Raw genomic sequence first — 13,965 nt, 5'->3', positions numbered from 1 at the left:
AACTCTGTATAAACGTTATCGGGAGGGTGGGGAGAATCACCCAGTGGCAGTTCATTACTGGTGACAGCAAATACCGAAGGAAAAAAAAAAAACAAACACCTCTGATTGTGAGCATATAGAATGTTACCCTCCTTAATAATTATGTACATACAGCAGGTGCTCATCAAATGTATCTGTTAGTACGTTTCTTTTCTGGGTGTCTAAGTTTCCTCAAGCATCATATCAACTTAACATCTCTTGCAAAATTATTATATCCCATCTGCTACTGTGGATAGATAATAGCATACCTTCCTCCCCCCCCCAAGAATGCAGTGTGGAAGAATTTTCTTTTTAGAAGGAAGTCAAATGTGAATGGGTGATAGCATAGCATTGCTAAACATGACTATGACTACCAGGATGCCTGCTGCACACAGGTTATTACAGCTCTTACTTTATCTAGCTCTACAGAAAGCTCAGGGTGGGCATAATGCCTCTTCCCATTCACACCTGCTCTCTTCTCAGCTTTACCATCAGACTGAAGTCAAAGGATGCGCACGAAGCTCCTGCTCTCTCCACTCAGGGCTCAGTATTTTCCCAGACGACAGAACATTCTCCTTTACTCATTGCAGGCGACAGGAGTAAAGACAGCTTCCCACTCGTTTCGTTATGACTCACCAGAGAGGAACAGGGAGAGAGAACACCCTCCTGCTCAGTCAATGAAATCTTTACAGGTAAGGTATCTCATTAGAGAGTCCTATTTCAAAGAATAAATATACTGTCTATTTTATATGTCAAATAAGAAAAAATAGATCTATGACATCCTCCCACTAAATTCTAAACAAATCAGCAGTGAAGCTGCTGACATTTAAAACTAAGTGCTTTTACAAGGCCTTGAGAAGCAAGCTGGCAGGATCCCCTCAGACTTCAATATCTTGGCCTAGCCCAATACTAGGAGCGAGTTGATAACAGAGGTATTAAATATATAAAGACAAGCAAAGTATTTCTCAGATGTGTTGGTCACAGTAACACTGGCTAATCCACGATAGAAGCAGTACACAGAACAATTCCAGCAGAAGCGTGGCTTGGGCTGCTTCCACGTTAAGACTGAATGATTATGAAACAGCCACCTCCATGAACTGTCCCTTCGACCCTCCGTCTTTCTTCCATCTTGTTGACTTAAGTAACAGATTCAGTTACAACACATAAACACACACTGAAAAATCACACAACATGAGTTGTATAGCATTTCATACAGAGGCCCAACTAAACCCTCTGAATCATCTTGCAACGCTTCATTGAATGTAAAGGGGATAAAGGTTAATACCGTTATCCTTCTCTCAGCAAAATGACAGATGTACTTCCTTTAAGATGACATTTAAAGGATCAGTAAGCTTTCATTCCTTTCTCTTAGCCCATTTCAAATCCAAATTTCTATACATGGATACCCCAGAAGATGCAGCTCACTGAGGCTCTCGGAACTGAACCACATGAATCACCTTTAATGGTAAAGTTATTTCACTACATTGTACCTATATTATACATTCTACATACAGGTAAGAACTATGATCAGGTATAGGGCTGGACACCTTATTTTATCTTCAGTATTTGTTAAAATCTTTTGAAAAATGTCTAACAGTTTGAGATCCGTATTGCCAATTTTTGTAGAGTCTAAAAAGTGTTAGTACCATCAGCAAAAAATATGAGTTTTTAACAGTTTAAAGTGATGCTGTTCTGGATTTAAATTGATACATACTTGGATCTGACCATTTTTCTATCTATTCACACAGATTTTACAAACATCTGGGGAATCTTCCCCAAAGGCCAGTCTTTCATTGACTTTGGCTTTTACATTGGTGCTAATATCCAGAAGTTTGTAAGGCTACAGACTAGAATCTTCTGACTGGTTTCTGTGGCATGACTAGAGAGATGGAGAAGTAGCACTTCACAAATCTTCCCCGAGCACTAGTAATTCTACTCCTTTAAATATGTATTAAAAAGAATAGATACCAGAAGCGAACAGCAAGCAGAAAAAGAGGGAAAAAACAAATCCTGAGCTAGGGAACTCTGGCGCTTTTTCTGCTGTCAGTTCAAGAGTATGATTGTGATCTTTCAACCATTAACAAGAGAGTCATGTTTCAGTACCTAAAGAGTTTAGGTGCAAGAAGGGAATTAAAGCAAAATGCCACAGCTAAATATGCATTGCTAAGATATGCCCATTTACCAGACAGAAAAAGAGTAAGCAGTTTACTGGTTAAGGTTATTGAAAACAACATTCAGAGTAACTACTTCTAGCTAAGTATGAATGTTTACTATGTTGCAACCTACCAATTAGAATATCAAGGACAAACCTTTACAGACTAGTAACAAGCTATCACTAAGAACAGAACCCAAGAGGAGAGAGGCTTTCAAACTTCCTTCAGGTTCTACTTCCCTCTGTTTGATAACAAGGTGAGGCATAGAAGGCGGCAGGAACTTTGATATGGCTTTTAATTTTTATAGAATAAAGTTTATCCAGGTGCCTGCAGTGTATCACAGCACAAAAAGCAACTAACTTACTGTCCTTCTTGAGCATAACTTTCAGGAATAAGGAGAAACGTATTAAAAATAATTTAAGTAACTTAAGCATGTTCAGTAATTACTAAATACATGCTAAAATAAAGTTTTCCACAAATCTTCAAAGCATTTTCCCCCTTTTTACAGATTTCACTAAACCTCTTCACTAGCTTTATGAGTGGACACTTATTCCCAACCCAATCCACACTACACAATGCCTTTCAAATACTGCTGGCAAAGTCAATGAGATTACTTAAATACACAGTAAAAAGAAACTGTATCAGAAAAAAAAAAAATCTCAAAAATAAGAGAAAAGCACTCATTGTTTTTCACATGGATCATCACACAATTGCAGCTATATGGTCAATCATGCTGGCACGTCCCACTGCCAGGCCTCTAACAGTTAATGGCAGCTTGTTCTAATCGCACATTAAAGGTGCGGATTAAGCCGTATGCTAGAGAATGCTTGTTCATACAGCCTGTCCAGCACAGATGACTCTATGGCCCGACTTGTAAGTACCTTACACAGGACACAGGGACAGTCAGGTGCCTCAGAAAGAGACCATGCCACTGCCAAGGAGCACCCTCACCTATAGGAGAGCCAATTGCAAATACCAAAGAAAGGAAACGTATCTCAAGTCCCAGTCTTCTTTGGAAATCACATTTCTAACCCTGAGTTTGTTAGAGAACACACTCCCCGTTCAGCCTACTCCACAGTCTCAAAGCCAGAGCATCCTCCTGAAAGGCAGGTTTTTGAGTCCACTCAGACTTCAGGCAGTGAATCAAATCTCCCATTTTCTGACTGGGTGCTCAGAATAGCTAGGCTAGAAAACCACAAACAGGCATCAGAATGAATTAATCAAAAAGTTATTGACTAAAAAAAATACTTCCATGGTATGAAAGCTTTCTATAAAACAATCAAAAACAAGCTTAGAAACCTTGTGCAACCAGGTGCTCAGTCTTTCTGAAAAATACAAACCAAACTACATTTTAAAATCCTATCTATAGGCTTCGTTGATCTCTTCTGCACTTCTGATTTTAGTGTCCTCCTTCAACTACGACTTAAAAAAAAAAAGGGAGGGGCAAAAAGAATTTAAGGGAAACGTTTAATGTATTTGTCACTTAAAACACGTAAAAATAACTTTGCAATGCAAGACACCTTGCTCCAAATATTACTCATTTTATTACAAGACAAATCAATACAGAGTCTCAAGATAGGTTAAAAATACAAGGACAAAATAAAGGTAAAAATCAAAAAGCCATCAAAGTCATGATACAAAATGAGATAAAAAAACAAATTAAGATGATATACTATTTAAGAATATAGAATTTTTTATTATGAAATACAACATAGAGAATTAGCTTTTCGATGACTTATCATGTATTCAAAAGAAGGTTGTTCAGAACCAAAGAGATAAGCAGATATTGTTGGAAGCTATGAGAAGAAGAAAATTTAGTATACACGAAAATATACACGCATGATGAAATGTAATTAAATGTGTAAAATTCTCTCTCGGCAGATGAGAATATGAAAATGTCTTTCCCCCCCCCCTCATTTAAATCAGAAGCCTCTCCATTAGCAAATAAGAAAACAGAATAGTTGCTTCTTTATATTCCATAAATAAACAGCTTACACAATGTCAAGTCTGCCAACTTTTTACATTGTAGTTATCAAAACATATCGACTTACAGAGGACAGCCACAGCTCCGGATTCAAACATGAGACATTCTTCTCTGTTTCTGGTTTCCACTATCACACTGAATGGAAGTGGATCGAGCTTGTGATAGACACGGTATCCTTTACTGAAAGCCATTTTGCCTTTATCAGAGGCAGTCCTGTCCAACACAAGATGATGTTAGTGAAACCTTCTTCTGCTTCCAGATACCTTCTGCAAAGCAGGCCTGACTTGCATCCTTTTCTAAGGATTTTACATGTTTAACAAAACCAAACAACAACAAAAAAACCCTGCTTGATCTTTCTACCTCATGAGACTTATTTTATCTCGTGTTCCAAAACAAATATAGGGACTATCTAAAGACAACATAACAATGTTTCAAAAACACAATTACCCAGAGCAACATCTTTCAAAATAAAGGATTTCTTCAAAAGCTTCTCAGAGACAACAAGAATTTCTTTCACAACACTTAATAAATGGGATTTCTTCTTAGTAAAAAGAAGAATGAAAATAAGGTTCTCTAGCCACCACAAATACGTAAGAGTGGCAGCTATCTTAACCATAAACTAATGCCAAATGCAGAGGACCAGAAGCCTGGGTAGGCTTCAATTTTTAGATCTATTTTACTGATTCTGACCTTGTACAAAAGGACAGTATATTTTAAACACTAAAGCTGTTAAGATATTTTAGAAGATCATACAAAAACGTTAACCTGTTTTGTTTTTCTTTTTTTAAATGAAAGCAGGTTTTTGTTTGGATTTAAACCCTCCCCTGCAGTGGCTGACGACTGAAACATTGCAGTATTGTACTAGTGAAACTGCCTGCGAGCCACAGCGGTAAGATCTTCCTTTAAAACAATAATAAGCCCCAAACAATAAGAAACTATAAACGAGCGCGAGAGCAGCCAAATTTTAAGGGCTTAAGCTCAGGAAACATACAGCGAGGGAAGATTCTTCCTGAAAGGCAGGAGCAGGGGGTTCTGCCCTCTCCCTTCGCTTCAGCTCGGTGCCCGTAACCTCCAGGGCGGACACGGACTTCACGCCGCCGGCAGGGAACGCGCCGGCCCCCGCCCTCCAGCGCGGCCCCTGCGGGCGCAGCACCGCCGGTCCGGCCCTTCGCCCCAAGCCCCTCTCCCTCGCCGGGCCGGAGGAAAGGGGCCACCAAACAGCCGCGAGTCCCCCAGCGCCCGGCCGCGGGGCAGCCCCGGAGCCGGCACCGGGCCAGCAGATCCCCGCCCCGCTACCACCTGCCGCCCAGGGCAGGCCCGCACCGCCGCCCGCCACAGCCCGCTGCCGCCGGTACCCACGACCCTGACAGAGCCTCCATCTTGTCTGGCGCCAGCGGCGCCCCCGCGGCCCGAGCTCCGCAGCGGCGACAGCCGGGCCGGCTCCGCCGCGCACTGACAGGCGCCGAGCGCCCCCCGGTGCTGCCGCCGCCGCCCTCCCCGGCCCCCCCAGCCGCAGCGGTACCAGCGCCTCCCTCACCGGCCGCGCCGCCTGCCACCGACGGCCGCCCGCTCCGCTCCCCTCCGCTCCGCTCCGCTCCGCTCCCTGCCGCGGGAGCCCGCGGGACCTCACTTCCGCTCCGGCCCCGCCGTCCCTTCCGCATTGCGCCTCCCGCCGCCGGAAGTCGGTAGAGGGCGGCAGCGGCGGCGGCGGGGGCAGGGGAGCGGGGAGCGCTGGGGCGGTGGGCCCGGCGTGCGGCGGGGCGCGAGGGCGGCCGTTAAGCGGTTGCCGGCCGCCCCCCGCCCGGGGGAGCGGCGGGGTGGGCAGAGGAGCTGTCAGCGCAGGTGCTCACCGAGTGCCGGGTGGGAGCGCTGAAGGAGGGCCGAAGCCTGCCTGGGCCCGACGGGCTTCGGAAGTTTTAGGGAGAGACCGTAAGCGTCTCCTTGGAAATTTCCATTCAGGCTGTAAGTGGAGGAGGAGCACCGCCTCACAGGAGCTGTGCTGTATTGTGTCGGTGGCACCTTGCAAGCTGCGGAGGAGACGACAGAAGGCCGGTTTGAGGGCTACGTGCTAAAAGCAAGAGAGAAGCGGGCATTGCGATGGGTAAAAATTAAAAGTGGAAAGACCCGTTTTTGTTTCTTGTAAGCTTCATATTGAAACGCAAGAAGTTATGCTTGATATATATTCCCTGAATAGCTCTGGTCTGTTCTAAAGAAATAATAGATTGTCAACATAATCTTTTGATATTTACATATGGTCTTATCCCACGTACCTACCATAGGCGAAGTACCAGCTGAGTGGAGTGCACTGGTGGGAGAGAACACAGAGCAAATATTTGTGATGTAAAATACAGTGTAAGTAATCTTTGTGTATTTTTAGCTGGCCAACTTCCTACACGCATTATGACGACCCTGATGAAAATGTTCTATAGATAAATAAAAGTACTATATTTTAAAAGACTATTTAAAGATAAGTTCCATGGGTTTTGAAATTATTAGAATGCATAATTGCTAACAGCTTATTACAGCTTATGGTATTTCTCACTTGCTCACGGTAGACGCTCACATGTAATTGAACTATCTCTAGCACAGCATCAAAAAGAAACTCATGAAACTTTTTTACTATTGAGAATGTAAAAATAAAAGAATGGCAATGTGGCTGCTGTGAAAGCAAAGCAAGTGTGTCCTGGTTTTATCCATGCATGAAGATCACCAACAGGGACAGCAATTTAAAGGTTTTTTTTACAAGATACATCCGAGGCTAAAATGATACATACTTGTAGCATAAAACAATTGATGTATTGAGTTTATTCACATTTTTTTCAGCCGTTAAAATAGATTCAGATGGCATGTGTGGTTGTTTTCTTACAAACACATATGTTTTGCCTCAGGGTAATGTAATTTTTTTCTGATAGCTAATCATTATTATGCAGTTGAAAATGGACTACTCCGTTATTTGCTTAGTGACTTTTCAAAACGTCAGAGAAGTGCATCAGTTGAAAATATAATCATAGAATCATTGAATCACAGAAAGGTTTTGGGTTGGAAGAGACCTTCAGAGATCATCTAGTCCAACCACCCCTGCCATGGGCAGGGACATCTTTGTTGCTCGAACCTCCACCCAGCCTGGCCTTGAATGCTTCCAATGATGGGGCACCCACAACTTCTCTGGGCTGGGCAACCTGTTCCAATGTCTCCCCACACTTAATGTAAATAATACCTTCCTTATGTCCAATCTAAACCTACCCTCTTTCAGTTTAAAACCATTGCCCTTGTCACTACAGGCCTTGGTAAAAAGTTTCTCTTCGTCTTTCTTATAAGCCCCTTTTATATATTGAGAGGCTGCAACAAGGTATCTCTGGAGCCTTTTCTTCTCCAGCCTGAACAACCCCAACTCTCTCAGCCTTTCTTTCTAGAAGAGGTGTTCCAACCCTCCCAAATGGGATGCCCCCATTTTTGTGGCCCCCCTCTGGACCCACTCTAACAGGCCCACATCTGTCTTGTTCTGGGGACCCCAGAGCTGGATGCAGTGCTCCCGGTGGGGTCTCACAGAGTGGAGCGGAGGGGGAGAATGACCTCCCTCCACCTGCTGGCCACGCTTCTTGTCATGTGGCCCCGGATACAGCTGGCTTTCTGGGCTGCAAGCACACATTGCCAGCTCATGTCCAATTTTTCATCCACCAGTATCAGTTTACATCAGCTGAGACTGTAAAAAATGTAATGCTATCCAATAGTGGGAGCTTTAATAAAGCTATTATTAACTTTAGAAAATACTGCTGTTTATAAGTTAATGGAAAATGAGAATGAATATTTGATTCTAATTGCCAGTGTAATATACTGCATAATATAGCAAAGCATATTACAAACAAAATTTAATTTGCTCCTTAATTTTGTGTAATAAAAGGTTTTGGTAATTTCTCCCCACCTGCCAACTGAATTTCAGAATCTCACCAACCTTAAATACATGGAAATGTTGAGAGCTCTGTAGCTGGAGCTCAGGGAGGAGGTAGAGGAGTTGGGAATAAAGAAGTGAAGTTGAGCCTGGGATAAAGGGGCAGGGGGAAGGTGTTGTGTTAATTGTCTTTGTTTCTCCGTATCCAAATCTATTTTAATTGGCAATAAATTAAATTAATTCCCCAAGTCAAGTCTGTTTCCCATGATGGTAATTGTTAAATGACCTCCCCATCTCTATCTTGACCCACGAGCTTTTTCATCCTGTTTTCTCACCCTGTCCTGTTGAGGAGGGGAGCGAGAGGGCATCTGGGTGGGCATCTGGCTGCAGTCCAAGGTCAACCCGCCATGACCTCACTGGGCTTCAGAGCAGAGCCTGTTTAAAAGGTCCTTGCTGTCTGAAAGCAGAGTTGGCTCAAGGCTTCTCAGCAACCTAGGCAACATTTACCTTTGGTATCAAAAAGATGAGGAAGCCCAGGGCCGTGCTGCGTTTGTCACGGGGAGGACAGATGTAAAGGTAGAATTAGGATGCCTGAAAGGGGAAGAGGAAGGTTTCTGGGTCTGCAGATCCTGCTGCAAAAGTGGGAGGAAGAGTGCAAAAAACAGCAACGGGAAAAAACAGGGAGAGGGCGAGCCTCAGCCTCAGCCTCAGCGGTATCAGCAGCTTCACACCCCCTGCCTCTCCCCTTGGCAGAGCAGCAGCCCAGGGCTGCCAGGCTCTGGCACGTGCACCGCTGGCAGCGAGGCCACCAACTATTTTACCCATTCCACTACATGTTCAAACCACCATTTTCTTAGGGACATCTGTGGTGCTGTACGTCGATAAATTGGCACATCAACAGCAAATACATGAAAGTTTTGGAATTATATTTACTTCGCATATCCTTCTAGCACTTACCATAGGCCTTACTCCTGCAAACTCCTACCGCTCGTTAAATCTTTAAAGCTGAGTTTGCTCTATCCACCACTTGTTTGCAGATGCAGCTTCTCTGAACTGCTAGCTCCTTGAGGTAGTAACCATGTATGTACGTTATAATTTTAGTATCTTTAGGTCAATTAATGTCTTATCCTGATTGGAGCTTTTGGGTAAAATGACAATATGTAATTTAAGTGCAATACGATGATTTTAAGCCACATGTCCCCGGGGTGTGTGAGGCCCATAGTCACGCAACCTACATCCTGCTTAATGTTTTCTGTTAGCTAGGTTATCACAAAAAAACAGTAAACAGACAATACTCAAGAACTTGTATGAAATCTAGGCTATGAAAATTTGGGCTTAAGCATGTAAGAAAAATACTGCACCAAATCTTGGAGATATGTCTGTGCTTCATTCCAGGTCTCTGCTCTATGAAAACTAGACTAGATATAAAGAAGAAATTTTTTACAATGAGGGTAGTGAAACACTGGAAGGGGTTGCCCAGAGAGGTCGTAGATGCCCCATCCTTGGAAACATTCAAGGCCAGGCTGGATGGGGCTCTGAGCAACCTGATCGAGTTGTAGATGTCCCTGCCAATTGCAGGGGGGATGGACTAGATGACCTTTAAAGGTCCCTTCCATCCCAAAGCATTCTATGAAAACATTTAACTGTGCACATAAAGCACAAAAGTAATGCAAGTGGAGTCAACGGGACAGTTCACATATTTGAACAAAACCATATGCTTAAGTCATTGTTTGGAGCAGAGCCTTAAATTGCAGGCCCTTGTATTATTAAGTTTGTCTCCATGCAATTATTTCATCCCCATTCATTTATTTAGGGCAAGAGTTTTAGTTATATACAAAAATTAAGTACTCTTCGAAAAAAAATCCTACATTATTTCATGGTGCAGGGAGAGTAATTCAACTAACAATTGTAAGGCTACCGAAGTTTTGTGTTTGATGTACCACATGCAGGGCAAAACCACTCAACTCTGATCCATCCTGTTGGTTGCGTGCGAGTTTCTCAAAAAACCACAACCATCCTCCCTCCTTGCGACAACCATTTTTGAAGCCTCCTCCGAGTTCTCCTTTCTGTACACGCCACTACTGACTCTTGCAGGGATGGTTTGCCTGTGACTTCACAGGTAAAGCCTAATGGTCAGATCACAGGTATTATTTCCTTTTAGAGCACTGATCCCAGGACATTTAATTTTCACTGGGCAACTCGTAAACCTAAGGTGACAGGGATGCTGCTTTTAAGCACCGCCACGCATAAGAGGACGGTTCTGCCTGTTAAAACAAACCTCACCAAGTCATTCTACCAAAGCTGTACACTACATCAACGCTGGAGGTGCGTATCCCCTCCCCTGGTATATATATTTAGGGTTCTTTCTTAAAAAATGCCTTTTTTGTAGGGTAACTTAGGGAGAACTGAAAGCAGAACCACTGATTAACAAACTTGCAGAAAATGAGATATATCTGAAAGGAGGAGAAAGAGGAATCACGTGGCTCCCCGCATCTGCACAATTTTTCCTCAAACTTCTCCATTTCACATTTCAGATTTCAATTTGTTTTCCTTTATAGCAAAGGACAAGGTTTTCCCTTTGCTATTGGTGACCTTTAGGGTAAAGGTAATTCTGTAATAACGGTAATCATACATAACTGTATAATAAAACAATTATAATAATTAAATAACTGTAACAAGTCTGTAATATATTATCCTGCTCATAAAAATGTCAATGACTGACAATTTTACATGCAATTTTTTCTTACATGTTCTACGTTTTTCCTTTTCCTAAACAACGCTAACTGCTGAAGAGGTTACTAGACTTCCTCACGAGTCCCTGCAGAGGTCTGAGCAGCAGAAAGATTGCCATGCCACTTCATGTGTTAGCACCTTCTCACATGGGATTTCATCATCATCTAGGACATCGGTCCCTTAACATGTTGTAATTATTTGTTAATTTTGATAGTGAACAGTGAGATACACGTGGTAAACTGTGGGAGGCTAACGTTAAAGCAGTTGTCTTTGGATTATACCCCAACCAAGCAGCAGTTGTGTAACATTGTTTAAAGATCATGACCACTTTGCCAGGAGCATTTAATTTGCATCAATAAGCGAGATACAGGTCAAGTGGTAGGCGTGAAAGTGGTTATTTTGTTTACAAGTAAAATTGGGTGACATTTATTTACATAAAGTCTTTACGTGCCTATACAATTCTAACCATTTATACATATGAAATTGCCTAAAATGAGAAGTTAGATTACTTATCACCCATAAGTATACTTTGCTGCAAGTTTCTTCATGGTATTGTTCTCCAAATGTGACACTGTATGGGGACAGGAGGGAGAAGCTCCTCAGGCGTGCGAGGGCTTAGACACCGCAGCCACGTGCCGTCATTGGAGTAGAGGGAGGACGGGCTGAGTGTAATACGAATAACTGGTCTTCTGCAGCAGTTAATTAGGAAAATGACTACAGGCTATCTTGAAAAAAAGATTCTCTGTAGCTATAATTTATAATGAGGTTACAGGGAAGATATTCTCCTCATTCCCTCCCTTACAGTCCTAGTCATGATCCCAGGGGGAGCAAAATGCCTGTATTTTTAATAATAAATGTCCTGAGCTTTGCTGCTGCACTAGTCTGGAGCTCCATTGGTAGTGTGCACACCTACTGAAGCTGCACTTACAAACCTGCGTTTAAGTTTTGTAGTTATATATATATTTTTTCACTATGAGAAGAAACACAAAGTTTGAGACGATAGCTGATGGCTTGAACCTGTAGCTTTTCTCCTCCCTGAACTACAGCCAGGGAGAGCGAGGGAATGACTCACTACAAGTATTCCTGCCAGGGAGGCAGTAGGGTGTGAATAAACGTGATTTCCAAAAGAAATCGAGTTACTGTTGCTTTATCAGCCCAGCCCAGCACACCACCACCACAGAGACCGGCTGGACAGCAGAGCAAGGCTGAAGGCAGCTTTCAGCGCAGATGGACTACTGTTGGCCACCTTTTGTCAACAGGCCACGTTTTTCAACAGAGGCACCTGGCACCAGAAGAGAACAGTTGACTCCAACCCTTTTCCTGCACTCACTAGCTTTATTACCCCCAGCGTTTGAAAAATTTTGAAAATCCAAACTCTGACACCTCCTGGTCAAGTACTTTCATTATTTTCCAGTGCTGAAATCTTTGAATCTGCCACCTTGTGGCTTCGGTATTAGATGGCAGTCAACATTCTGGATATGGAAAAACTAGTGAAAAGCTTTGGCATTTGAGGTTACTCAGTGATTCTGAACAAATTTGACACTATGCAATGCGCACTTATGTTAATATATTCAGAGAGGACGCGCTTCTAAGTTTCTGCAGCTCTTTCAGTAATTTCAGTTGAAGGAATTCCATTGTCTAAAATATCCAAACAGAAATAAAGTACATTTTCACCCCTGCAGTAATATTAGCTATTTACGTTCATCTGCAAACAGTAACACTAACTATCCAGTTGGGCAACCAACCTAACTTGGCAGCACAGGTCTTAGAATTGCTTGAGCATATTTTATTCTGTCCGCAGAATATACCCACCCCCCCAAAACCACATACACAATCACAGGGGTAAGGGTAACAGCTCTTCTGAATACCCACAGGTGTTTTGTGGCAGCATAAAAGCCGGTGTTAAGGACTTTATCCTAAAGCCAGGAAGTTAACCCTCACTGAGCTTTATACTGCAGTGGCTAGACTAGAAAGAGTAGCCAAACTAGGCTGCACAAAAGGTGTCTGAACTATGCATCCTCACCCCGGAGATCCTGCGACTAGAAGGCAGGCATGCGTTAAGATGCAGAAAAGTTTCTGTACAATATTGTTCCTCCTTGTAAAAAAAAAAAAAAAAAAACAAAAAACCAAAACCCAAAAAAACCCACCACTCATTTTGCATATTTTTTATTACCCCTCCCTTCTCCCTCTCTCAACCAAACATTCTGCAACTTTGCATCTCTCTGATGATTAAGTCACTTGAGTATAAATAAATCGTCTTTTAGAAACGTTGGTAGCATGGATTATTTGTGTCCTCTTCAGTCTAACAAAATACTAAAATCAGTAAAATTTTAAGCACGTAAAAGGTAAAATCTGTCACTATTAAATCACATAACTACCAGCAGGATAATCTTTTGAAATATCTTAACTAATCTTTATGTAGGTATATGAATTCCAGTTTATCCTATTTCTTTTTCAAAGTAAAGAGACTTTTGTTCACTCTAAAAATTCACCTTCTAAGGACGATTTTTTCTTTCTGACATATTAAAGTCAGCCAGCACACGTATCATTTCCTTTACCACCTTCCTAAAGGAATAAAGCTTACCAAGTTGCACTGCAACAGCTCCTTGACAGACGAGTTTATTGAAACGATTTTTAAAAGCAGTTATTTCTGAATGTACTCCATCAATCCCAACAGTTCAGAAAAACAATTGTTCAGTGTCCAAATGAAGTGTGCATGTTACAAACTGCACATTTAAAATATACTCATTTATACCACATGACATGAGCATAAAATACAATGATTTCTTATGTTATTCAGTATGCCAATTTATTGCTACAGTTCCCCAAAAAAGCAGGGCACACCTGGAAATAGCTAATCCAAGGCTACTACAGCTGTTCCCATGCCTTAGACCCCATGATCAAGTCGCTAGTGTTCTGATGGAAATCATCATATTTTTAAAGTGTTTTCTTTTTAATTTACATTTAACTTAAATGCTTTTTTTTGCAAGACTATTCTTAGATGGTATTTAGTGGGAAGTGTAACATTTGAATATTTACTACAACATAAAGACTTCAAATCATAGAATATAAAATTTTCTTCACCTTCATTTTGCTTGACATCTTTAGCCATACCAATCAGAAGAAACAGGTTCCTTATATGAAGTTACAAAAACAAAACAAAACAAAACCAAAAACAAAACAAAAAA

The 13,965-nt window shown here is 42.1% G+C and overlaps 1 protein-coding gene and 1 long non-coding RNA gene across 10 annotated transcripts in view; one reads left to right on the top strand and one right to left on the bottom strand.

The window, feature by feature from the left end:
* The window catches only part of SYNJ1 (synaptojanin 1), a 67,106-nt gene extending 61,329 nt beyond the window's left edge, over positions 1–5,777 (bottom strand). For all 9 annotated transcript variants that reach the window (XM_082331708.1, XM_082331713.1, XM_082331714.1 and 6 more), the window contains exons 1-2: positions 5,693–5,777; positions 4,223–4,368 (exon numbers count right to left, since the gene is read on the bottom strand). In XM_082331708.1, coding sequence (XP_082187834.1) covers positions 4,223–4,346 — 124 coding nt within the window. In that variant the 5' untranslated portion in view covers positions 4,347–4,368; positions 5,693–5,777. The remainder of the gene's footprint in view (positions 1–4,222; positions 4,369–5,692) is intronic.
* Positions 5,778–5,914: 137 nt separating this feature from the next.
* On the top strand, positions 5,915–12,262 carry LOC309604518. Its single transcript, XR_014230889.1, has 3 exons — positions 5,915–6,256; positions 6,435–6,507; positions 10,837–12,262. It is a non-coding gene; the product is annotated as an uncharacterized lncRNA (long non-coding RNA).
* Positions 12,263–13,965: the final 1,703 nt, after the last annotated feature.

This window comes from Platalea leucorodia (genome assembly GCF_965183815.1).
Source record: "Platalea leucorodia genome assembly, chromosome: 2".
Classification (NCBI taxonomy): domain Eukaryota; kingdom Metazoa; phylum Chordata; class Aves; order Pelecaniformes; family Threskiornithidae; genus Platalea; species Platalea leucorodia.
This window is presented reverse-complemented; position numbering and strand designations above follow the sequence as displayed.